We start from the raw sequence: 25,499 nt of genomic DNA, 5'->3' as shown, positions 1-25,499 counted from the left end.
TTCCTGACTTTTCTTTCATTCTCCTGGGTGGTTACCAACAGCCAGTGCATGCCGGAGTATGTGGTGTGATGTGTGTGCGGGAAAAAAAATGAAAAAAGACCAAAAAAAGGGATTCACTGGCCAGAAAATGTCACTCCAAATAGCTGTATGGTGTAGACCAGGCTGAATAGTGACGGTCAATTCTTCAGCCTTGCAAGCTGTTGAATGGTGTAATCCCAGCACAAGTTGCTATGGCTTCTGCCGTAGCATTGCTATCATCGCCTCCGGCGATGGGCGTCAAAGGTCAGGTCAAGGTCAGGGCTGTGTTCCCAGTAAAAAAACAAAACAAATAAAAACACGCAGCGTGGTACATGTACATGTATTTCGATTTTGACAGCATGTTACAAGGCGAGGACGAAAACTTAAAGGGGAAGTTAAGGCAAAAATTAAAATTTCACCAGTTGTAGTCTTCGGGGTGCTGAGTCGAATGGTCGTGGTCCGAGGAAGCTGAGACGCTCCCTTCCTACTTGAATCCCAATCGAACTCGCGCACTTCCACCGAAACTGGGTGACTGCGCCCTACTAGATGGGGATTTGTATGCAAAATGTCACTAAAAGCGCCATTTCGTTCTTATAAAAGCATGGATGACCGCGATTGGCCCATATGTTGTAGTCTTTTGGACGCTGAGTCGATTAGTTTTGGTCCGAAAAGGCTGCGATGCAGCGTTCCTCCTTTATTCCCAATCGAACATGGTTGAAGAAGCGGTCACGTGCTCCTGCGTACACCAGTCACCTGGTCACCGTGCCTGCAGGGTACAACTTACTAGCCTGTTTGACCTTTTTTGGGTGCAGTCCTGTCACTCGAGTTGAACTCGAGTTGAACCTTGGTGTGAAAGTTGTCGCCTAGTCCTGGCGTGGTGACCAGGTGATTTGGGCACCCAGGAGCACGTGACCGCTTGTTCAACCATGTTCGATTGGGAATAAAGGAGGAACGCTGCATCGCAGCCTTTTCGTACCAAAATCAGGCGACTCAGCGTCCAAAAGACTACAACATATGGGCCAATCGCGGTCATCCGTGCTTTTATAAGAACGAAATGGCGCTTTTAGTGACATTTTGCATACAAATCCCCATCTCGTAGGGCGCAGTCACCCAGTTTCGGTGGAAGTGCGCGAGTTCGATTGGGATTCAAGTAGGAAGGGAGCGTCTCAGCTTCCTCGGACCACGACCATTCGACTCAGCACCCCGAAGACTACAACTGGTGAAATTTTAATTTTTGCCTTAACTTCCCCTTTAACTACCAAGCAAGGCTTCTGTGTATATATGTACAGTACATGTATTTCCCATTCTTGGTCTAGAACATGGACTCGAGCGCAGATCCCTTTCGTGATACTAGTATTGACTGTACTGGGCATTTTGGTCATCGCAAGACCATCATTCTTGTTTTCCTTGTTGCACTCGGTACTCGATATTCCGGACGAAACTTGCTGAAAGGATCGTTTGTGTGTTGGCAGTGGAATCGACAGCAATGTTTGTTTACGTCAATTTCAAGCTGTTCAACTCTCTTTCATTAATCAATCATCAATTTTGTTCCAGTGTTCAGCTCATGGTGTGACGTCGTAGATGTACTGATGAGTCTGAGACCTAAGTATTAGTTGGATGATGTGTACTACAGTAAGATCGGGCGCCGAAGAACACCTCGCCGAAGAACACCCAGGCTGGAAAACCGGCAAAATTTAAGAACAGTCCAGGCTAGAATTATCAGATTTAAGAACACTTTTAAAATTGTATACATTGTACATGTATGGGAGGTGAGTACATGCCATGTACACGTGTAAACAGTAACTGCTACATGATTGTACAGTCATTCCTATTTACGACACCCACTAGTTTAGAAGTACTACATTGCACTACATGTACATGTACATGTACATGACAAACGTCATGACGTCACTCGACTCGCCGCGCGCGTGGGAATAAGAATAGAGATGTCAGAGTGGTTACGTAATCGCCCTAAAATCGTGTCGCAGGGCTGACCATACCAGCTACAGTCACGCGTGGCACACGACCATGATCCTGCACCAGGCTGAAAAAATCGCGTGGGCGTCCAAGCAGCATACCTCCATGGACTCGTACAGCAGCCCAAGCTTGTTTTTGAAATGTTTGGAGAGGAAGAAGGCGAAGAGCAAAGAGAAAGCCCCTGTTCAGAGTTTGAACTAGTAATCTGCGTTGTGTTTTCGCGAAGCTGCCGTTGAGCCAAAGTAGGTTATTTTCGTTTGGCTTTTTCGGTCCCTGCGCATCGGTGCACGCCTTGGATTCGCTCACCATCGTCTTCCGCGTCCTTGAATTTAGTTTCTTGCAAAGTTTGGTCGCCGTGCTTGCTTGCGCACCATAGTTTTTTGATCTTTTTGTGCGCACCTATGTGAACAGGGTACATATGAGTGGTCTACGTGCGTGTTCGAGTAGTGGTTTCAGTTCTGATGAGAGGCCCAGAGGAACAACGTGATTTGTGCGTTGGATCATCTCTGGCTAAGCAGCTCGAGGTAAACCAAATCGACACGATATCGAATGGACTGGTCTTGGAACAGAGCAAGGTGAACGATGAAAATAACTGTACAAAACACGTCCCAATGTTCCTGGATTCTCACTGGCGTAGTTGTTCGATACTACATTAGTAGCTTTGCGATAGAGAAACAAAAATGCTTGATTCCGACAAGGTGTTGTCCTTTGCCGTCCAGATCCATGGCGAGACGAACTAATTAATTTTGTTGCTTGGAGTACGGATTCGTCGTAATTTTTGCACTTTCCCTCAGCACTGCACTTTGTTCCCCATGGCAACCGCTCATGACGCACTGGGCAAGTTGACGGCTTTTGTGCCATCGATTCTTGCTGTTTGTATGCAGTGGTGCATCCCTCAGCACGACAATGGCGGGTGCCTGTCATCCTACTTCGAGGGCGTATAAATACCGCTTCCATAGCTTGGATTCACCTAAAATTTGACCAGTACGGAGCGTTTTGGATACTGATTCGATTGGTATATCACTCATTCCTCTGGTTTCAAGTTCGATTTTTCGTCTGATATCGCTAATAAGAACGGTCTGGCTAGAATCAAAAATTTAAGAACTTTCCTAGGCTGCGCTCGAGCCCCTGCGTTCTTCGGCGCCCGATCTTACTGTACATGACATTGTATTGTTCTCAGCCGGCATTTACAAGTAACTTTACTTTGAGCATGGACTCCAGGGCATGCGCTAAGGATTAAAATGTGCTCTGACACAATGTCCTGCCAGTTGCAAAATGGCCGGACATGTCCGGACATGCAAATTTTCTGCTGCTGCGTCGTCAAGTTTGCACAAGGCTCGAGCGATTGGCGCATACTCTATTGGGTTTCCGCTTGACTGCTCCTTGCCAAACAATGTCACCTCATGGCGATGAATTTCAGAAGCAGCATGATCTTTGAAGGCTGACGTTTTCAGGTTCCTTGAGCCAACGACGAAGGAGTCAGAAAAATTCTTGCTGCCGCGAATTTTATTAACAAGACGGGAACACATCTTACACTCCAAATTTTCGACAACGCTACGATCTGAGGTACTGCGCTCATAGCTCAGCCAAACAGAAGTTGAAAGCTCCCTATCATCCTCGGCGACCCACTTGTCACAAGTGGTCGTCTTGACTCCTCTGGGCTTCTTTCCCAGAGGAGCACCCGGATCAGCGGTGCTTGGCTTCCTCTTGCCAGACAACTAATGACTACGAGACAAAGAATTGATGTGCCTTTTCTTTTCTGCACTTTGCAAAAAAGTGCGCGGACACTTTGTCCGGATGTGCACAAAACATCCGGGAACTGACCGTAAACGGTCGGATATTGTCCGATGTCCGACCGTTATTTCGCGCCCTGGACTCAAATGCGCATCTCACGCACAATGACAAGCCTGAGAAAGCTGTCCGAACTCCCAGACGCTGGCAGGCCAAGCAGCCGAATTGACACGTCCAGGGACTCAGCAGGGAGCTATTTTAGCAATCAACCGGGTCCCCAATGAACTCTTTATGATTGACCGGCAGGCGTCTGAGTTGACAGGTTGGTGCACTGGGTCATAACGCTATAAAGTACAGTGTAATACAGTGCTGCGAATGTGCCTACATGTACCGTATATCCGGGCATAAGCACACCCTCACAAATAAGAACATTGGGCTTACATGTATAACTACTGTAGAACGGGTAATTTTAGCGACTATTAATTTTAGCGTTTTCCCATTATCAACCGGTTAGCGACGTTTAATTTTAGCGATTTGCAGCGATTTTACTCACGAATCACCAGTGCACTACTAATGTCTCAACGGATTAGCGACTTGAAACTTTAGCGAAAATGAGTCGATCGCTAAATTCGCTAGGGTTTTTACGTCGCTAAAATTACCCATCCTACAGTAAGTATAACTACTTCGAAGTATAAATGAACCTAAAATGCAGTTCCATCCCGCCACATCACACCGAGACTCCACAAAAACACCATGTTCACGTACATGTACATGTACATGACTGCTGTGCTGTTTTGCACTCTTTTCATACAATTTAAAATAATTTATCCAAGGTAGATCTACCGGCACACTAGCAACTCAAGCGCATGCGCCTATATGTGTGGGACAAAACGACCCGCAAAAAATTGCAAATAACGCAAAAACTCACTCATATTCATAAGCCTGGGCCATGGCCCATGGGCCTTTATGCGCGTCACTAGTCTACGGTCTACACTGCCTACCGTAGAATCCCGCGGATAAGCCCATGGCATGGGCTTATCTGTTTCACAAGGACGTTTCAGTGGGCTTATTGATCTACGAGAACATGGGCTTATACGCGGGCGTGGGCTTATACGCCGACACCAAGTTGTGCTATTGCAAAGAGTATCAAGGAAGTGAGAAGTACATTGCTGAAAACCACTGTGCAAACAAAAAACAACCGATGATTGTGCTGAAATATTCTTAAAAGCATGTCCGCGTAGGTGGCAGGGGTGCCACTTTCGCTTATGCCATTCAGGATTGATGTCTGAAGGGTAATACGATAAAATGCCAATACTCAATAGGACTAATGGAAAACTTCATCCAAAGTATAAAATAAAATAGAATATGCATACAACATGTCTGACCCCACCTGACAGTAACAGGACTGATTCCCGTGATCCACGTGATCGCGCCAGACATGTTGTGCTGAAATGTACGAAAAAACTAATGTGCATGTACTACGTACACATGTACATGTACATGTACATTGTACATGTACATGGTATGGCCAAGCTAGAGTCCATAATTAAATTTTATTTTTATTTTTATTTTCTGGGAGTACCGGCCGGTCAAAAAATTTTTAGTCCATAATTTATGGACTCTCGGTATGTAAGCCCATGTCATGGGCTTGAAGTTGTACGATGAAGCTTTGTGTTGTTCGAACTTTCCCTGGACTTACATGTACATGTATGCGCGGGCATGGGCTTATCCGCGGGATTCTCCATCAGTGGCAGTGCGCGGGGGCAGTACAAGAGGTGCTCGCACGCAGAATTAAACCACTTGTCACGCCTGGCCACAGAGTTGTCTTGTCTTCGCGTAAAACTACACCAGGAGGAAATTTCGTATGAACTACGTGACAGGCCGGTGTCGGACCGGTTGTCTGTTCTTGCTAATAGCGGACGCACTGGCACAACAGACGTCAATGGACATCGATGTCATTCACATCACTGCCATCTTGCAACGCGTCTACTGACTGTCCATTCCCTGAACTCAGTCCACGTCCACCGGAATGTGATGGCCAAAATTATTATTTCACTCATCCTGCTCACAACGAGCGTGGTGGAATACAAGTCATGGACATGCTTGCCAGATACATGTGTACCTGTGCGTTACAAAACGATGTGTAGGATTGCTTCGGGGTCCACTCCGGGGCTAGAGCAGTCGCAGGTGTATCCAGACCGGTCCAGAATTGTAGCCAGTCTCTTCTCGAAGTGTCCATTTCGTGGTTCTTGCGTCTAGTGAAGTTGCGTGTGTATAGCTTGAAGCCAGAACGGCAGTACTGAGATCTTCACGTCGATGCTCAGCTACATGTAGAGCAGTACAGTGCAGCGTGTTGATCACTAGCTATCTACTTTCCACGGTTTGCCTTTGGGGAACTGATCGAGTGTGCGCGTTCAAAGAGCGCCTTGCACTTGTCTTTGCAGTGTTCAGTCAGTATGTCAACTGTGCTACCCACCAGAACCGTGGTCCACGCCCGTGGCAATGCGCCCGTTCAGGTCGTCTATGGGCCGAACGAGGAGCGTGCCTTGCGACGCAACCAGGAGCTCAGTGGGCAGCTGGACAGAGAAACGGACGACCTAGACCGGAGCCAACGAGCCGCCTGCAAGCGGGCCAGGAAGGAGCTGGAAGCGGATAGGATTCTGAACGAGAAGCGTGCCCCTAGCATCAGTCCGGCTCTGAGTCGAAATGTTAACTTTCAGAGTATGACCATTCCCGGCCGATCTTTCCCGGGACGTATAAGCAACAGAGCACAGAGCATGGATGACACTCAGTCCGTATGCTCCACCAGTCGCTCCGTGTCGAATTCTCCGCTCCCGACAAGGGCAGGCAGCGCAGCAGGGGTCAATCCTACCCGTCTCGCTCCCAAGCTCTGCGCGTCGGAAGACTCACTGCGCTCTGCGAGCTGCAATGCCCTGCCTCCGATTCGCGGTAATGGCTGGGTCACCGCACAGCCCCCAGCTACACCTCCTAGCCCTGGGTCCGGCGGAGGGGTACGCAGCCGGGCTCATCAACAGCGGCAAACGTACCACGGCAAAGGGAGTGTGTCCAGCGCTACACCAGATCACCTGAGTGTGTTTCAGAGTGGCGTGGATCCCAGGTCACTGGCGTCCCGGTCCATGCCAAGCTTGCGTGCTGACAGCAACGACGTGTCACTGAGCACGTTCATGAGCACCAGTGCCGGCTCAGAGGACGACACGGATGGAGGATTGGCCGGGCGAGCACAGTCCAGGGCATCGCGCAAGATGGGGTTTGTCAACCTGGACGCGAGGTCCGCGTCGCCCTGCCTCGGGTCCCGGCCGACTTCCATGGCCAGCTCACCCATACCCGGCAGCGCTCGGTCTTCCGTTTCCGGAGCACGTTCACCCGCGGGAGGACGGAGTCCCGGCGCGCCTCGTCGCAGGACAGTGAGTATGCCAGGTGGTCCAAGACCTGGCTCAAAACAAGGCGGTTACAGCAGCGCTATCTCACCACTGGCTGACATCACTGACGGGAGCTGCAGCCCGGCAATAGCGGCCCGGCCACCGCGATTCTCCTTGGGCACGTTCGGCGTAGATAGCATAGCGTCGCTGGACCTGGAGTCCACACCGGGCTCGCCGACCAGATCCTTGTCTCCTGATTACGACGATCTGGCGCTCAGCGCCGCCAGCAGTGGAGGGATACTGACCGTGGTGCAGTCCCCGGATAGCACACCACTGCTAGTCACAATACACGGTGTGCTGGGCCCGGCCATGCCACTGCCGCAGACTATCACCGCCGACACGGCATCGTCCGCCGCGCCAACCGATCAGCGTCACGCTCCCCGTGCACCCGTCACGGCCCCGACGCCTCCGCACGACGACACGGAAGTGACGAGCCGCACGGGCTGGTCACGCACTCCCTCGGCCATGGAAGTTGAAGCAGACCGCATGGCCCTGAGCGATCCTTCCACGCTGATTTTTGGGCCCGGGTAGGAACATGAGTCATGGCTCAGGCGGGACTTAGTGATGGTGCGAACAGCCCATGGATATAAAATGCAGAATAATGAAAATTCCACGTGACAACACGTTCTTTTGCCATTTCTAAAATTATTATCTTGAATCAATTTTTATCGGAGATCATCCTTTACGTTTTTAGCAATTGCCATAACAAATTCACGCTAGACGCGGTCAGACTGAGTTTTCCGTCGTCATACCCGTGGAGTAAAGTACCAGAGTTTTGCTTTTTAAACTGTTAGATTCGGTCTGGCTGCCAGCCGATAGCCATTACAGCCATCTTTTAACAAGATAATGCCCTTGAGGGTAAAGCAGTCCAAGTCTACGGTATGTTGCGAACAAGACGAGTAATGGCCCGCAGTTGCTGATCACGTGACTACAGTAAAATCTGTCAAGGCGACCACCTGTTAAAGACGACCACTGGAACCAGGACCAAGGGGTGCTATTTCCAGTCACATGACCCTGGATAAGGAGACCACCTGGTTACAGTGACCACATTTTGAAGGTCCCTTGAGCGGTCGTCTTAGACAGGTTTCACCGTATTCAACTTGATGCCATGGGAACGAGGCCGAAGGCGAGGCGAAAACCACGGATCCTAAACACTGGGCTGTGCACTGGTGCAGGGACGCTTCCCTATTATAGTTATTCTTGGTATCGGATTTCATTTAGCAAGCACTGTCTGTACTGAAGATCTTTCCTACAGGTACAACAGTCGTACTATAGTAGACAAACCTTGTTTTGTTGAAACATGTTGTTGGTGGACAGCAACTCCCTAGAATATAGAGGGTCAGAACCGGGTCTAAGACCCATACGGCTCAGATGGTCGTGAAGACCGGGGCTCTATCAACCACGGAGGTTGTAGTAAGATCAGTAGGGAGGTTTAGTCCCACGTAATCCGTGGGTACTTTACGTGTGTGTACCACGTGATACTCAGTGACCCACGTACAGACGTTTTCTGATTCACGACATACCGTGTATGGAGGCTCACCCACGTTCCGCCAGAACGTGGGTGAAAATCAGAATGAAGCGCATTGTGCGAGCTGTGAGGGTGCTCAGCTGAAGAAGTTTCCGAAGCCCGAAATCAAAATATTGGATGAGCTTCTTAGGCCCGGGTAGCTTCGTCTTTGACCAGGTTTGGGCCTTTCACTTCATGCTTTTGTTTGTTCCGTGTGACTAAACACAACATTGCAACGTGGGTGCCCTTCATCCACTTTACGTGGATCACCCACGTACGCGTTTCCGTTACGTGGGAACTAAACCTCCCTACTGTTTCCGAACACGGTCGTCTCCGCCTTGTTTAAATGCATGCTGTCAGCCAACAAGTACGCTACTGGCTACTGACATCCCACCCTTGTGTTCAGCCCAGATTATGCTCAGGTAGCGATCTCTATTCGAGAGGGTACATGAACATGCTGTTTTTTTTTGTAATGCGAGCTCACCAAGCTGGGGTCGGATACTATACCGTATTTCCCCGATTACAAGGCGCACTCGATTATAAGTAGCATCCCCATTTTCAGGTTTGAGCAATATTGTTTCGATGTATTCACTTCAGTAGTAAGTCATGCTCGATTGCAAGCTGCACCCCCTTTTTTTACCCTGAATTTTAGCGTAAAACGTGAAAATTATATTGGGGGAAATACGGAATCAGTTGCCACCACTGCCTGTGACTGTCACTAAGCAACCAGCAGGTCAGTGAAGATGCATTCGCCACTGAGCGCCTGCAAATCCTCGAATATGGATAATGATTAATGAAGGAGCTTTATTCTTCTACTTGTGTCGGCCTCAAAAGAATGTGCAAAAGGTTTCTAGTATGCTTCTAAGGCTGCGTTAACACGACAACGATTGAAAACGATTTGCGTTTACACGACAACGAAGTACGACCCAAACGGAACGAAATCGTTGCGTTTACTACTATCGTTTACACGACGACGCCCGAAAACAATACCTAAACGGAACGAAATGGAAACGCACTTCAAAGTGTTTTGAAACGTTTTCAAAACGTTTTCAAAACGTTTTCGTTCTCGTGTAAACGGTGAAAACAGTGAAAACGATTGGAAACGGAGCGCGGTCATGGAAACCATTCCGAGCGGGACTATATTTCGCGGGAAATACCTGACCTTTGCGACCACCAGCACGTACCAACTCCAACTAACGTGTTACTTCCCGCCCTTGCGCCAAGCCAGCACGTGCTAACTCCAGCTTGATCGCCAGTTTTCCGTTTTCGTGTAAACGGTTCAAAACGATTTGCTGTTCTCGTGTAAACGGTTTGAAAACGATTCGAGGCCAGCCCGTTTTCGTTCCGTTTCGTTTCGTTTCGTTTCGTTTCGTCTCCGTGTAAACGCAGCCTTAAAGCGAGCCATTTTGAATTGGCTGATCATTTGTGCAAAATTGGCAAATTCTGCTCGAAAAGCAGCAAAATTAGCAAAATTATGTAAAACTGATGGCTAGGGTCCAACAAAAGAGTACCTTCTTCAAAAAGAGGGCCGGTGGCTGACAGCGTGTGTTCCACATACAATGTAATCTGTCATCTATTTAGTTTCAATGGGATGAATGTGCCGTGGGTACAGTATGCATTTCTGCTGAACGAAAATTTGCGAGGGGTAAAAAGGAATTTTGCGGCAGACATAAGGCTATTGAGTCTGTGGTGTTGACGATATCTTGTATCATTATGAGCTGAAAAAAGTATGTTTCAGTGTGAAGTGCATCATGGTACACGCGTGTAGGCCTATCACATGACTGTCACTGCTCACAAAGAGGTATGATCTGATGGTGCGAATCTCGGCAAGAATCAGTCTTCGTCGGCATCAACAGTTCGTGCTGAAAGTAACAATACAGCGAAGTTCACACGCACACACATAGCGGGAACATGCATTCGCAAGCACACACGCACACACACACACACACACACACACACACACACACGCACACGCGCGCGCGCGCGCGCGAGCATGCACGCAAGAGCAAAAGTACAATCATACACATGCCGATAAATACACCAGGCAGTCGCAGCATCTAGGATAACACCACAGGAAAGTAGTATCTGAAAGTACATGCATGTGGCTATCATGCATGTGGCTATCATGCATGTGGCTATCATGCGTGTGGCTATCATGCATGCGGCTATCATGCATGTGGCTATCATGCATGTGGCTTTCATGCATGCGGCTATCATGTCCATACATGTATGCTTACTTGAGCACAGACACACATTCACAAAAGTCAGTATTCTATGCCTGCGCTGTACCAAATGTAGTGCTTGAATAGATGCTGAGAAACCAATGCGTCCCGGTCTGCCAATTGCACTCGAATATTTGTAAAGCCCATCATTCTAAAAGAGTTGAATCAAACACACACACGCACGCGCACGCACACACACACACACACACACACACACACACACACACACACACACCTGTCCTGTCCTGTAGAGTCACTGCCGCAAAAGGGTCACGTGATCCCATCACTGGGAAACTTGAGAAGAGAGAGAGAGAGGACACGACGCTCGATGACGCTCCAGGTGCACGGGTAGTCGCATCCGCTTGCCGCATATGCACACGTGCTGGAAGGCTGAGCGCTCCTCTGCTGTTGGTCTATGAGCCACCCTTGAACAGCGATGCCTTCCCCGTCCCCGGACACCGCGAAAGCAGCGACCACACCTGTCACAATGCGCGGCACAACATCCCTCCGCCGGTGCCGACGCTCCGGTAGTTCCAGGTGGCACTGCGGCATCCACCGTTGAGGCACACACATGCCGGACCAAGCCACCGCGGCTTCTCAGCCACCGCCCACACCGCCCGCACTGACTGGCGCCCCGCTGCTCAGACACAGGCCGCGCACGCTCCTCCAGACACTTATGCCGAGCCATGTCTCCTTTCCGTGCAAAATCCCGTCCGCATACCGTACATACCACTCGGGGCGGAGGCTCAGGCACATTGTCAGGCTCTTGGTAGGTGCTGCGCCACTCCGCGCGAGACTCACATGCAACATCATACCATGATGCCTCCACGCCACGGGCACGTAGATCTCGGACAGCGCAGTCCTTCCATCTGCGACGTGGGCCATGTGCTGGGCGACGCTGCAAGAAGGAGCCAAACAGTACCTGTTTTGGGATGCGGTTGTCCGGCATCCGCGCCACATGCCCCAACCACTCCAACCGCCGATGTGCAATTTTGTCTTTAATCGTCTCGGAGTCTCCCCAGCGCACCAGCAGCTCTTCGTTGGTGATGTGTTCGTCCCACATCCGGCTTCGAGAGACCCCGAGGATGGATCGGATGCACCTCATGCTGAAGGTTGAGAGCTTCTGCAGGTCATGCTGAAGGGGCGTCCAGCACTCAGAGCCATACAACAGCAGGGACAGAACGCAAGCATTGAATACGCACCGCTTGGTGTGCATCAGCAGATGTGGATTGGAGAATACAGACCTCCGAAGAGCACCGCAGGCCCTGGAGGCTTGGGCAATCCTTGCGGCGATGTCCCGGGACGAACGGCAACCGCTGTCCACTACAGAACCGAGGTATTTGAAATGCGGTACGCATTCCACCTCCGCTTGACCAAGTTGGAGGGGAGCGCGGTCAGTAAGCGTGATGCCGGGGCCAACAACTACAAACTGAGCACACACACACACACACACACAACCACACATATGTGCATGCGTGCACATACACAAACACGTACCATCTTTTATCAGATCCTTCAGCAGCTGGTCAATATTGACGTTTGTTTCTCTCCTATTGTCTTTCTCAGGGGAACTTGCAGTCTCTGGAGGGGATGAACGAGTACAGAAATCAATATTGGTGTACACCACATTAGTGTCTGCATCGGATAATCTGTGTGCGTACATGTGTGTGTGTGTGTGTGTGTGTGTGTGTGTGTGTGTGTGTATGTGTGTGTGTGTGTGCGTATGTGTGCGTGTGCATGTGTGTGTTTGTGCGTGTGTGTGTGTGTTTGTGTGTGTGTGTGTATGTGCGTGTGTGTGAGCAGGGTTGTGGGGTGCTGTCGGGTGTGTGTAGCCGACTCTCATCACTTTCTCCATAAAGATACTAGTATTAAAAAAATATTCCGTTTCCCGGGAGACTAAGCTGAAGGCCGAGTTTTTCGCATCCACATGAACGCCACCACCCTCTGTGGATCAAGGCGCACATGCAGCTCCTAAGCGGTGGGAGGTGAGTAGATCAGATCCACCACAAAGTGGCCAAAGACCGAAAATACCATTTGCTGCATCAATGTACTTCATAACAATTACTAATAACAATCATTGGTATTCCGATTTGAACCTCTAGCTTCGCCTGTACACAGAGATATCCCTGACACAGTATAAAAGAGAGAGAGAGAGAGAGAGAGAGAGAGAGAGAGAGAGAGAGAGAGAGAGAGACAGACAGAGACAGAGAGAGAGACACACACACACAGAGACAGAGAGACAGAGAGAAAGAGAGACAGAGAGAGAGAGAGAGAGAGAGAGAGAGAGACAGAAAGAGAGAGTTAGAGAGAGGAAACAAACAAAATACTTTCTACCATAATTATTAAAAGTTTTCATACCTTTGGACTCACTCCTGCGGATTTCCTCTACCTTGGTGTCGGAAGCACCTGGCGATCGAATTCGACCATGAGGGCTCAAAACTGATACAAAATAGCCAGAGAAGAGGGTACAGCCAATCAGCAGGCAGGCATAGTGGGTTGGTCTAAGACCGTGATTGAGGAACAAAGGGTACCAGGTTCAGGTTCTGCTTGGAAGGGGAAGGATTTTGTTTCTGCCGTGCTGCTACCCACAGTTGCTGTAAGACATGTAAAATTAATATAATGAGGAAGTAAATCTAACGTTTTAACGAATGAAATTTCTTCGTTATAATAAGTTCTGTAATGCCGCATATGTGTTATGTGCGGCTATGCCTGAACGCCGAAAGATCGTTAACGTATGTTCTCGTTAACCTATGCATTTTGGATAATCGTGAAATTTGCGACTCGTTATAAGACCACGTTTGACAGCCACATAGTTTCAAGTACTACTCGTCCGTGGTTTCTTCACTGCTGTATGGCCATAGTAGATACACGTACAAAATAATAATATCCACATGACCCACTCACCATGCAGCTTTTCTGCCTTCTTCCTAGGAATGACAGTCTCTGGAGTCATTGGTTGCGAGGAGATAAAAAAATGTAAGGCAAAAGGAACAGTTGAATAACTTTCTTGGAGACAGGAATAGAATCAGGCAGGAATCAGGGACAGAAAAGCTACAACTCCCAAGCTATTCTCCACCATCATCATCAAAGGACTCCGAAATTCATGAACCAGTTTTCGGGCATTCTCTTCAAATGAATTACAAGCAACCAGAACCAGCAACCAGAAGAGAATGCTCGAAAACTGGTTCATGAATTTCGGAGTCCTTCTTGATAATGACGGCGATGAATAGCTTGAGATGTGTAGTTCTTCTGTCCCCAAAAAGGAACAGATAACATCAACTTAAAGACATCAAACTTGACACGGAACTGAAGCTGATCACTTGAGGCTGCATCCATGCACAAGGTATTATCACAAGGTACAAACACTGCATTTGTCTATGTAGCTGTCTGAATAGATTCTTTTAAAAGCAATTCCACCTGCACCAAAACGCGCTCTCTGGCCGACCTCATAACACCAGCAACATGACTCCAAGTTGTAGACACTGACAAAATAATGAAACATTTTCCATATAGCGCTGTTTCATCAGTGTCAGCATCTACAACTTGTACTGAGTCATATCGCTGGTGTGATGAGGTCGGCCAGAGAGCGCATGCGGTGGAGGTGCTTTCTTAATAAACAGGCTGAACTCTGCTGCTTATCCACTCATCAATAGATTCTTGGTTGGACATAAACGAATCAGCACACGAAACACAACAGCCATATGCCGGTAGTTTTGACTTTCGTAACATTACTTTTCAAGTTGTGTACAATAGTGATTAAAAGTAATGTTACGAAAGGCCTAGTCAAAACTATAATCATGGCTTCTGTGCTTCTTGTGCTGATTATCTGTCGCAGCAGCTATCTATATTGACTCATTGAGGTCTGTGTGTTCCCTAAGCATGGCATGATGAAGGAGAAAGGCACAGACATTAGACTGGTTTGTGCTGTCACCTGCAATTCGGGAATGGATTTTTTTAATGTTTTGCAATTCGGCAGCGGTCAGATTCACTCCAGGACGAGAATTGGCAAGAACCTGCACGTAACTTCAATTATGTTTAAAATTACTTTTGCTATTTGCGGTTGGAGGTGTTCTCCGTTGGAAGTTCATCAGGTGGCACTTCCGATGTGGGGCGTACAATATGGTTTCTAGAAACCTGATGTTTGAAGTAGAACCAACCATTTTCTCGTTAATTTTATAGACGTCAACAATGAAAGCAAGACGGTATATTTATCAGAGAACTGTTGAAGATGCGATCATTCGTTCTTTCTTCTCACCCAGCAGACGAGCACATCTGCGCGAAGGTTGCTCACAGGTAAGCACCCACTGTGCACTGGTCTCTGAAAGCAAAGCAAAGAGAATTGTAATTAAAGTAAGGTTGGGCTGAAGACTGCTTTCTTTTTTTCTGTTTTCTTTTTAATTAACTTCAGCACCTCTCTATACATAATGCATGAAATACCATTTATTGGTGGGAAACTGTGAATCATCTTCCAGTATGCGGTTCTCAAAATTAAAAGTATCAGACTTTGCGGAAATTTCAGGAGACTTCTCCACTAAACCATTCTACACCTTACTTTATCTTTTTTAAACAAACCGTCCAGATCAGAAAACCGTTTGTCAGGAACGTCGCCATCTCCATGGCAACCCAGCTAGTAGTAAAACTATGGTATTTTACTACTCCCTGGTTCAGGGTTACAGTTGACTACCCGTGGTACAGTACTCACTTTTAACCTGGCAGTACTTGTCAAAGCATTGGCTGAAGGCATCAAGGCCGGTGGCAGGCTCTCGTCTCCCTATTCGCAGGCAGGGCACAAAAAAACGGGATAGCACCATGACGTGGAGAGAAGATATTTTGTTAGCAGTCGGTGCATACACAACACTGTCTATTAATACTGAGTAAGTTTGGAAGTACGGTTGCGCTCGGTGAAATCCAACCCAAAGTGCAAAACTGACGCCCTGTAACCAGTCTTTTCTTTTCTTTTTTTTTCTTCTTTTTTTTGGGGGGTAACGGCCTCTTTTACGGGCAAGATAAAGTCATGTAACCAGTCATGATTACATGTACATCATTGTATTTGCACACGTGTACGTCCAGCCGCATTCCTGCCACTTCCAGGGTGTCAACAGCTGTGCAAATTGAGGGCGCCAAATATGCGCTCTACATGTGCATTGTAGGTCGGATTCCACCGAGCGAAACTGTAGTTACTGGTAAGCACAATTTGTAGTCTCCTGTGAATTGTGTGATTCCGAGTATTGCGAGGTATTTCCTCACAATTGAGTAGTGTCGACAGGATTTAGAAAATCCTGCAGTTTATCGCTGAAAAGGATGATAAATTGCTTTTTCTGGAGACTTGCGACATAACTCTTCACATGCAAACGAAACCGATCACGACTTTCAAAATCTACTTGAAGCCGATTTTCTGGAGTGCTCCTTTTTGGCGCCGGATTTTTAAATATTTTTGGTTTAGTATTTATTGAAAAGGGAATGGGATAAACTTCAAATTCAAGGTGAGCAGTCAGGGTGGGTGGGGGGGGGGGGGTGAACTGCCAGAAAAGCGAGAGAAAACACCAGCCCCACCAGGACTAGAGGGACCTTGCTTGTCATGAGCAATGCTCTAGCCATCTGAGCTAATGAACCAGGCTGAACCTAGAAGGCATTGACAAGTGTTTCACTCGAAGGACAGCTCACAACACGTGCCACGCATCCTGATGACACAGTTGGGTCTTTTCCCTACGGGGGGGGGGGGGGGGGACCAACCACGGTAAGTTTCTGGAACGTACTATTAGAGGTTTAAAAAGTGATTTTTTAAGTCACTTGCATTGCCAAGTCGCCACTTGCGTTTTTCTCCACAATTCATGGGTGACTAGTTCTGGTAGATGATATAGAATGAACAAAGCAGCTCATGGTAGCAGACAATAAAGCTGCTACAGGTGAGAAATCAGTTGCAATGCGGGAGGCAGCAACACGATGCCAAGAAGAGTGTGAGACCAAGCGAAACACACACACACACAACACACTAGTACAAGTTCACACGGTGACACTACGAAGAGGAGCAAGCCAAAGGTGTGGCTTGAACAAATAACAGTTACAGCGGGGCAATGACTATGTTCTGCTTCTGCCTGCAGAGGTTGGGCTACCAGGTGAAAATATAAACAGATTCCAGCACCTTGGTATGGTATGGTACGGTATTGATGTATTTGAATTCGGTATCTCAACAGTACATTGTACAACTTGGGAAGATCCGAATGACATAGATACATAAACATAAAAGTGGAGTAGGTGCTACAGTGGATCATTTTATCGCAGATTGTGGGACTAAACTAATACCAGTATGCAAGTACACAAGAAATAAAAGCTGGATAAATACGACTGCATGACATTGGAGAAAAGCACCAATTAAAGCCGCAAAACAAAGCGACACATCACTCATTGAAAACATTTTCAAAAAGGAGCTGTTTTAACCGGGTACATTGTGGCCCGTGATTAAGAACCTTCAAATGACGATCAGAACGACCACGTGACAAAATAGAAAAAATTGGGGTGAAACGAGTGCCGAAATTGAGGACTCGAGTACTCTTTGAAAAAACGAGCGAGTATTCGAGCGAGTACAAGTATTTTACTGAAAACATAAAACAATGCACTGCACACACTCTCGTAACACCGAACATACTACACCTGATACACATGTAGCCTTGCCTGCAGCCTAGTGCAGAAAATAGTCTGAACTACTGTGTTTTGCTGGTAAGTAGGGACAAGCAATGATTTCGCGCTTGCATGGGTGATCAGTACAGTACTAGTCAGAGTAACAGAAGTGCTCGATGTAAATGCATACAGTACACTGTACATAGGATACTACGAGTTCTTTGAGAAACGAGTACTCGCTCGTTTCAAGTTTTTGAGCGAGCGCTCGAGTATTCGATATACCGGTACTCGTTTCATCCCTTGAAAAAAATCATCAGAATACACATCAGCACATTGGGGACTTCTCAGTGGACATATGTTTGGCAATGGCAGATTGATACTTTTTTTTAATCAGATACTGATGTCATCAGGTCATTGTCACCGCCGGGTGGTCCAGGTCCCATTGTGTTGTCTGTTGTGTGTGTTGAATTCTTTATTCCCACGATGGCACCATCGCCAATACGAGGTCAGTTTATGAGAAGGTGAGATGCTGTGGGTGGGGCTGTGGGTTATGCAGTTGGAGGGTGTTGTCAGTCCCGTTGACCATGGTTTACACAGCTAATGTTGCTCATAGTGGGTTCAGCGACTGCGACCGTATTCAATCCCAGCCGCTCGCTCCTCCTGTACACAGTTGTCCACGTTTTATCATCGCTCGTTGCCGTGGCTGAGTCAAGCGAGACACTCGCCGGTGGACTATCAGTGGACTAAACGGTGGGGTGTGCTGGTGCCGCTGGCGGTGTGTGCGTTGGCGGACGGTCAAGAATCGGTTTAAGTCTAGAAGAACGGGTGTCCATCATTGGCACGTCCAGTGGTATAGCGTGTATAGGGACAAAGAATTTTGATTCAGTTCTGGACACTCTACAGGCACCTAGCCCGCTTGGGGAACGGGAGGGGGGGGGGGGGCACGTGCACTCCCCTGAAAATTTCGACCTATGCTCAGCCTGCACATAATGACCATGAATGACATGCACCAGCCATCCTACACGTAGGCGGCCATGGACCCTCCCCCCCCCCTAAAAGGGGACTAGCTACGCCCTGATGTAACAGGGTATAAGTGCCCTTGAATGGGGGATCAAGGCCCCAACTATGAAAGGTCTACTTACAACCGGCAAAGTACAGTATATCTCAAGCGGGGCTCTCAAAGTCCTAAGACTGCGTTCTCGGTCTCTCTAACATGCGCTTGAGTGCTGAGCAATGCCTGCAGTCTGTTTCTCAAACCCGCCAACATGGCTATGCAAGTCTATGATCAGAATTTACACGGACGAAACTTCCTTTTGCCTGCGGAGAGGGCTGAACACAATAGCGTGGAGCACTATTACACGCAAAAGGCAAAAAGGAGGTTTACAGGTTTCGGCGCAACTCAGAGTTTTTTTGGCACAATCCAATCATCAATTTCAAATGGTGAACGGTACTATTCGCCTGAGTATTCGGCCAATAAAATGTAAAGAACTCTTCCTCTCCTCTCCTCCATGCGCTCTCACAGCTGACTCACTGCTACCCTCGTTAGCCATTACACACACCAACAGCCAAACAAGGAAGGGTTGCAGGTAGATACTGAAATTCCTCCTAGTTCTTTACAATCCAATCATCAGGCGACTTAAGACAAAATCAGTGGGGCTTAGCCAATATAAAGCATAGCTTGTTGACAGCTAGTGGGTATTGATTCAGCACAGAACTATGATCAGAATTTATAATTATTCTTACTCGGGCCAGTGAAGTCCTCGCAGCGTGAGCCACTGTAGTTAGGCAGGCAGTGACAGCCTATTGAACCATCATTGAAGTGGCCGCATTCACCGTCGTTCAGACAATCCGAGTGTCGACACACCGACCCGTCCGATCCGGTGACTGAGCAGAGAGCGCACGATCAAGAAACTAGTGTTGACCCGCTAGCCTTTTCACACCAGTCTAGCGTAATATTGCATCCCCCTCCCCCATTCCCTGACAAAATAATTGCTGTCTTTGCCATTTCGCCATATTCCCTGCATGAGCCACTGGTGAGCAGGGAACGAAACGGTTTGGTTCAGAAATTGTTTTCTACGTTTTTAGACTGGTGTGGACAGCGTAGGCGTATTTTTTGTAATTTATTTACAATGATCACAGCTCACAGGCAAAGGCAAAGAATTGCACAGTGATGGTAAGTATGAACTCGTACATTAAATAATAATACTGCTGCCATAGAGCATAGTTACGCTAGGTGAAGCCCGACCGAAAGTGCAAAACTGACGCCCTGGACCAGTTACAATTGCACAAACTGGACTTGTATGTGTGTACGCCCATGCGACATTCGTACCACTTCCAGGGCGTCAAGGACCGTGCAAGCTGGGGTGTGCAAAATACACCACCTTGGGTCGGATTCTTACCGGGCTGAACATTTGATAATACTGTTCAAATGTCACACATGGAGTGATTCATTGCACTAACACAGTCTGACATTGACATGGAAAGGATCCAAAATTATCAAGAGAACACCCTCTATTTTAAGCAGGCATCCTGGGAACAATGTGTTCAGCATGACAACGGTTATCACGAGAGCTTGCCACACCAAAATATTACACATATGACTGTTATGGTAATTTCGAAATGTCAGTGGTTCCCATTTCGCAATGAATATGAATATCAGTGCTAATATCCAGACAACAATCACTATTGCTCCCTACTCGTTTGCAAGGCATATCGAGGATCTCGCGTCAGGCGAAATAGCACGTCATCGTACATTTGAGATCAGCGGGAAGAAGATGACGACGTCCACTAATTTAGTATCTGTGCACACGAATCTGCTGTGTGTGTGACTCTGTGTGTCAGCTATGATATCATCTTCTGTGGTTCCATGCCTAGCATGTACGTCTGAACCATCCTGCAAAGTTTGAATGACGTAGGTTGAGCGATCGCTCCGCGAAATATACTTTTTGAAATTCTCTTCATAGTATATCTTCCACCATTGAAATTTCGAATTTCTTCAAAAAAAGTGCTGAGAGGGGTGGCTTGCAACCTCGATATGGCTTGTTCCAGGTATGCTTTGGAGCCATCTTCTGTTGAAGTAGTGGCGGGGATCTGCCCTGCAACTGCTACAACAAAAAATGATTCGATCTGAGAAAGGGTGAGACCGCGAATCTCGGTTGAATATTGAGTATTTCAAGCCTATTCACGACGAAGATCGGGAGTTCTTTTTGGAGATGGGCATCGCGGCAAAGGACATGGTGTCCGACGTCTGGCGTCTGGTGAAGCCAGGGATCATTTGTCCAGTCAGGTCGGCAGCCTAACCGTCGGTAAGCTTGTGTTTGGATCCCGTTCTGCTCGATGTGGTAGATCACAAACAATTTGATATCGCACAAATTGATCTCAGCATCGTGCGTACGGTATTTTATATTCAGAAAATCCCAAAGTGTCTCTGTATGGCCGTCCTATGCCACGAGAAACTCCAATCAGGCTCCTATGTCCTCTGCCTTCATGATTGAATGTCCACTTCGTTTGAACAACGAGCACAACAATCGAGGACGGCTTTGCAATGAAAAATACAGCTATACTGGAGCTGAAAAAAAAGAAGAAAAAAACGTGCTCAGGATGAGACTCGAGTACACGCATACTCTCCCAGCAGGTGAAACGCAATTTTTTTGTGAAAAATGCGTGACGCCGACTGACCAGTAATTTCGCCTGACGTTAAAGGTTTATTGAAATTGAGCAAATTCTGTTAGTAACCTCTGAAGAGCATTCTTAAAAGTTCAAATCCTCTTTTCTTTTTCTTTTTTCTTCGGCCTGCAGCATTTTTTTGTTTGTTTTTTTTGTTTAACTAAAGTTCACATTCCGAACTCGTAAATGATAAAAATGGACAAGGTGAGCAAAAGACCAGCCCCGGAGCGTTATGCTGAAGATACTAGTCACCTCACTTACAGCCTTCATCCTCCTCGCCAAGTATGTCATCCCGCTGAGGATTCTCCGGCTCTGTAACCTCCTCACCCTCGTCCGCGCAGTATTTCCCGGTGTAGGCACCATGACACGCGCATTTCGCAAAGCTGTGGTCGGTTCCCTCGATTTCCCATTCCTCACAGTCGCCAAACTCACAGTTGTTCTCGCAATCGGCCATCGTCATTTCTGCAGGACATGACAAGAATGATAAAATAATAATATAATGTACTTAGATTATAAGCCAAGGAAAATCTTAAATTGAAACTTGGAAAACGGTGGGGCACAAGTTATGCGTTAGACGTCTGACTGTTCAAAACCTGGTTTAGTCGGTGGACTCAAATGCATAACTTGTGCCCCACCGTTTTCCTTGCTTCAATTTAGTAATCTGCGACAGATCGTGTACAGTGTGCATTGACGCAATAAGTATGATGGCAGTATTGTGCAACACATGGTTCGGCTACAGCAAGCAGTCAGGGTAAATGTGTTGGGCTCGGGCAGTATGGCCCGGCACTGTCCACTTCCATTCACACGTTCATGCTCTACACTCTGTATGAGAATATTATTATGGATGGCTCTCTGCTTTCAAATCACGAAGACATATGCCGTACTTCCCCGATTATACAACGCGCCCCTATTTTCAGATTTGAGCCATATCGTTTCCATAATATTGACATAAGTGGAATATCAACTTCGATTGTAAGTCCTCTTCAGAGATTTAGTGTAAACGGTGTGGCTTACATTCGGGGAGATACCGTACATGAATGCCCGCTCAATGTTCACACAACGTGTCTAAATAGGGATAATGATGTCCCCCTCCCCCCCCCCCCCCACGCCCACCACCAGCACCATCACCATCGCCGCTGCCACCATCACAAACCACCACCACCACCACAACAACCACTACCACGGTAACAACAATAAAAACAACAACTAGTGCTAGTCAACGGTTACTTTACCATCAGCGGCCAGCGAAAACGTGTAATCTTCACACGACATTCCCGAGTAGCCGTCTGTGCATTTGCACCTGCGGCGTCCTCCAACGTGAAGACACGTAGCGCCATTTTGACACGGTAGCTCAGGGCAACCTTCCTCTCCAAGGTTGGAATCTGCGACATTTAAATAAAACAGCATTTTCAAAAGTAAACAAGGGAATCAATACAAACAAATTTTTAAGGTTCTCGTAGGGACTCGGTTATACACAGTTGTCTGCATCCGTAGGAAAGCTGCCCCCCTTAAGGATCAAGGCGCAGACTAAGCTCCCAAAACAACAGGGGAGTCTGAAGATATTTTAGTGTGGTACGGTCAGCCATCCTAAGTACGATTTACTCGTAGGGGAGAGGTGGCTGAGCCAAAAATTTTAGAAATTTAGATCCCAGATAAGTGTAGTTTATTGATTCACGGGTACATGGGGAAAAAAGTGGTACGGTCAATACCGTAGTGACCATACCGTGTCCGACGCCCCTGAACAGTGATAGATAAGCAGATGAAACCCACCACCACAGTGGTCAAAGACCGAAAATCCTATCGGCTGCCTCCATGCAAGTTTCCTTGTTTCCCACATGCCAGACCACGAATTTCCAATTAACTGTGAGTCGCCGCAGCATGGCTGGAAAAATCCGCTTTTAAGTAGGACTAGAACCAGGTTCCCTCTGTCTTAGACCGTCACGCAATGCTGATAGATCAGTACTTCATTAATTAACGTCATAAATTTAGAGATGACCCAGGGGGAAAGTGTGTGCAAAAACCAGGAATGTCACACCAATTCTCTCTACCCTCAACCCCTCACGCATGCACACGCGCGCACACACACATACACACACACACACACACACACACGCATGATCAGGTGACCACCTTCAACACCCACCATCAAACACACTTGCCTTGCTGGCTAGCACCAACACGAGCAGGGGACGACGGCTCGACTGAGATATTACAGTAAGTTCCAGTATGTTCAGCATCGCAGTCGCAGAAGATTTCACGCTCCGGTGTGACAACGCACTGTCCATACTTACAGTGCTGCAAGCATGTGCCAACTCTCTCAGCTGCAAGTCACAAGTACAGAAAATCGATAGCCAGGGCGGAAAACAAATACGGATATCAACAAGATGTCTTGCTACAAGGACAGTCTGATGTGGAGATGACCGGGGTAGCAGCTGAGCTTCCTGTGACCCAGCATAAGATGGTGGACCGCTTCTCCGACCCAGCATAAGAGTGGTGGACTGCTTCTCCGACCCACATGCTATGCACAGGAGCTACATGTCCATATTGTTATAAAAATGCATTTTGGTGTGAAATGTTTTTGGTAAACAGAGAAACATGGGAGTATCTCAGGTCGGCTAAACCCGCTAACGGCCTCATCAAATTTGAATGAGTAGAGCTCTATGCATTCAACTGTGAACCTCCCACAGGACGGGGCATGCACAACTCTATTTCTATACATTTCCTCATACAATTTCCTTCATCTTTCTGTGAGAACCGGACATATGGGACGGTGAGAAGGCAATCATGCCTGTGTAATTGGTGAAGTAAAATACTAGTGTGCGAGATTTATGAGTGTCAGTTGTCATATTGTCAAGGAGGGAGTGTGCGAGATTTACGAGTGTGATTTTGAGTGTGATTGGACAGGACACTGCGCTGAAATAGAATGAGTGTTGTTGGGATAACATCATTTACGAGTGTGTTGTTACAATACAGTGTTTGTTGTGTGCGTGTTTGTCGGATACGCCGATATAATCACTTGCATAGATAATACTTACGTTGTTGCTTGCATTCTCGCTCTCCACAGCAACTCCATTGCGTGCTGCGTTCTATGTATTCCTATTCTGTACACTGACTCTCTCTGACAGGGTTTGCTGTCACCCTGTCTCTGGGCGCAAGCACCCTCTGACAGACCAAACTGATTTGCTTCATCTCCACAATATTTATCTCCTTTCGATTTGAATTTCTGTTTGTTCTGCACTCTGATTTTTCCTTATTGCACCTGCGCTTTTGTACGCGGAACTTTGCTGTCGCCATCGCGTCGCCATTATTTATATCCATGGTTACGTTGTGGTATGACTCATCGATGCATCATGCATGATCATTCTGCTTTTCTACTCGTACACTTCGATATGCATGCACGCACACTGCAGTACACGTAAGCCAATGCACGCACGCGGGCACGTTTTGCTGATGACAGCGATTTGGCGATCGTTGTTGTTGGTTGTTTTCTGGTTGATTTGAGAGTGTGGTTGAAACCAATAAGTAAATACAGTCTTCTAGTTGTCTCCACGAAAAGGCCAGGAAATCGTGCCACAACAGGGGTCTGAAGACCGCGTAGTTTTTAGTTGTGGTCGATAATTTCACATGGTCCTTCGAGCCGGATCGTGGAGCTTGAGATCGAGAGTCGATTAGTGTTTTAAAATCGAGAAATTTGGTCAGTCATGGAGGAGAAGGAGGAGTCCAGAGAGACGAGTGAGACCACTAGCTCTGGGACAAGACAACCAGCAGTAGACGCGTCGGCAAAGACGCAGGATCAGCTTGTTTTGCGCAAGAAGCGCAGGGTGCGTGGGGGCCATCGGAGATCGTGCACGAGATGCATGGGCGAGTTCCAGCACGTTGTGGACGAAGCTCGATATCTGAATGTGTTGGCCGACGATGTCCGTGCGTCTGTGCGTCATGCACGCAATTTGCTGGCGTGCAAGAGGGAGCTGCTGGCCGCTCTGGACGCAGAGGTCTTGGATTTAGTGTGTGACGTCAGTGATGGAGACGTTGAGGAGGAAGTCATGGAGGCGGATGACTGGACACTGAAGCTGCAGACGTTCTGCAGCACACTGGACCGTATATTGGATTTCCCAGCAGAGGAAAAAGCACGTACCCGTGATGAGCGACGCGCCAGTACACTGAGCACACTGGGAGAGAGTTCAGAGGGTACTGCAGACTCGGGAAAGGCAGTCAACCCGATCACTGAGGATGCCGCGAGTGATAATACTAGTACTGAGAAGCTTGCTGCCCTTACAGAAGAGAGTGTTGTGGCGGCGTCAGCGTCCAACTCACAGTTGA

General features: G+C 47.7%; 2 protein-coding genes across 2 annotated transcripts in view; one reads left to right on the top strand and one right to left on the bottom strand.

Moving 5' to 3' along the window:
* The first annotated feature begins 6,182 nt into the window (after nucleotides 1-6,182).
* On the top strand, nucleotides 6,183-7,697 carry LOC135820157 (uncharacterized). Its single transcript, XM_065333469.1, has one exon. The coding sequence runs from the start codon at nucleotides 6,183-6,185 to the stop codon at nucleotides 7,695-7,697; it is 1,515 nt and encodes a 504-aa protein (XP_065189541.1).
* Nucleotides 7,698-9,457: 1,760 nt separating this feature from the next.
* The window catches only part of LOC135819763 (neurogenic locus notch homolog protein 1-like), a 29,250-nt gene continuing 13,208 nt past the window's right edge, over nucleotides 9,458-25,499 (bottom strand). The window contains exons 3-12 of the mRNA XM_065333026.1: nucleotides 23,339-23,500; nucleotides 22,412-22,561; nucleotides 21,441-21,641; nucleotides 19,257-19,397; nucleotides 15,598-15,666; nucleotides 15,151-15,213; nucleotides 13,800-13,838; nucleotides 13,254-13,334; nucleotides 12,393-12,476; nucleotides 9,458-10,535 (exon numbers count right to left, since the gene is read on the bottom strand). Of these exons, the coding sequence (XP_065189098.1) occupies nucleotides 10,507-10,535; nucleotides 12,393-12,476; nucleotides 13,254-13,334; nucleotides 13,800-13,838; nucleotides 15,151-15,213; nucleotides 15,598-15,666; nucleotides 19,257-19,397; nucleotides 21,441-21,641; nucleotides 22,412-22,561; nucleotides 23,339-23,500 (1,019 nt within the window). The 3' untranslated portion in view covers nucleotides 9,458-10,506. The remainder of the gene's footprint in view (nucleotides 10,536-12,392; nucleotides 12,477-13,253; nucleotides 13,335-13,799; nucleotides 13,839-15,150; nucleotides 15,214-15,597; nucleotides 15,667-19,256; nucleotides 19,398-21,440; nucleotides 21,642-22,411; nucleotides 22,562-23,338; nucleotides 23,501-25,499) is intronic.

This window comes from Sycon ciliatum, chromosome 6, assembly GCF_964019385.1.
Source record: "Sycon ciliatum chromosome 6, ocSycCili1.1, whole genome shotgun sequence".
Lineage (NCBI taxonomy): Eukaryota > Metazoa > Porifera > Calcarea > Leucosolenida > Sycettidae > Sycon > Sycon ciliatum.
The sequence above is the reverse complement of the archived record's forward strand: the minus strand, read 5'-3'. Positions and strand labels throughout refer to the sequence as shown.

Excerpts from the sequence above, each read along its gene's own strand:
- LOC135820157 (XM_065333469.1), top strand. The coding sequence starts at position 6,183 with ATGTCAACTGTGCTACCCACCAGAACCGTGGTCCACGCCCGTGGCAAT.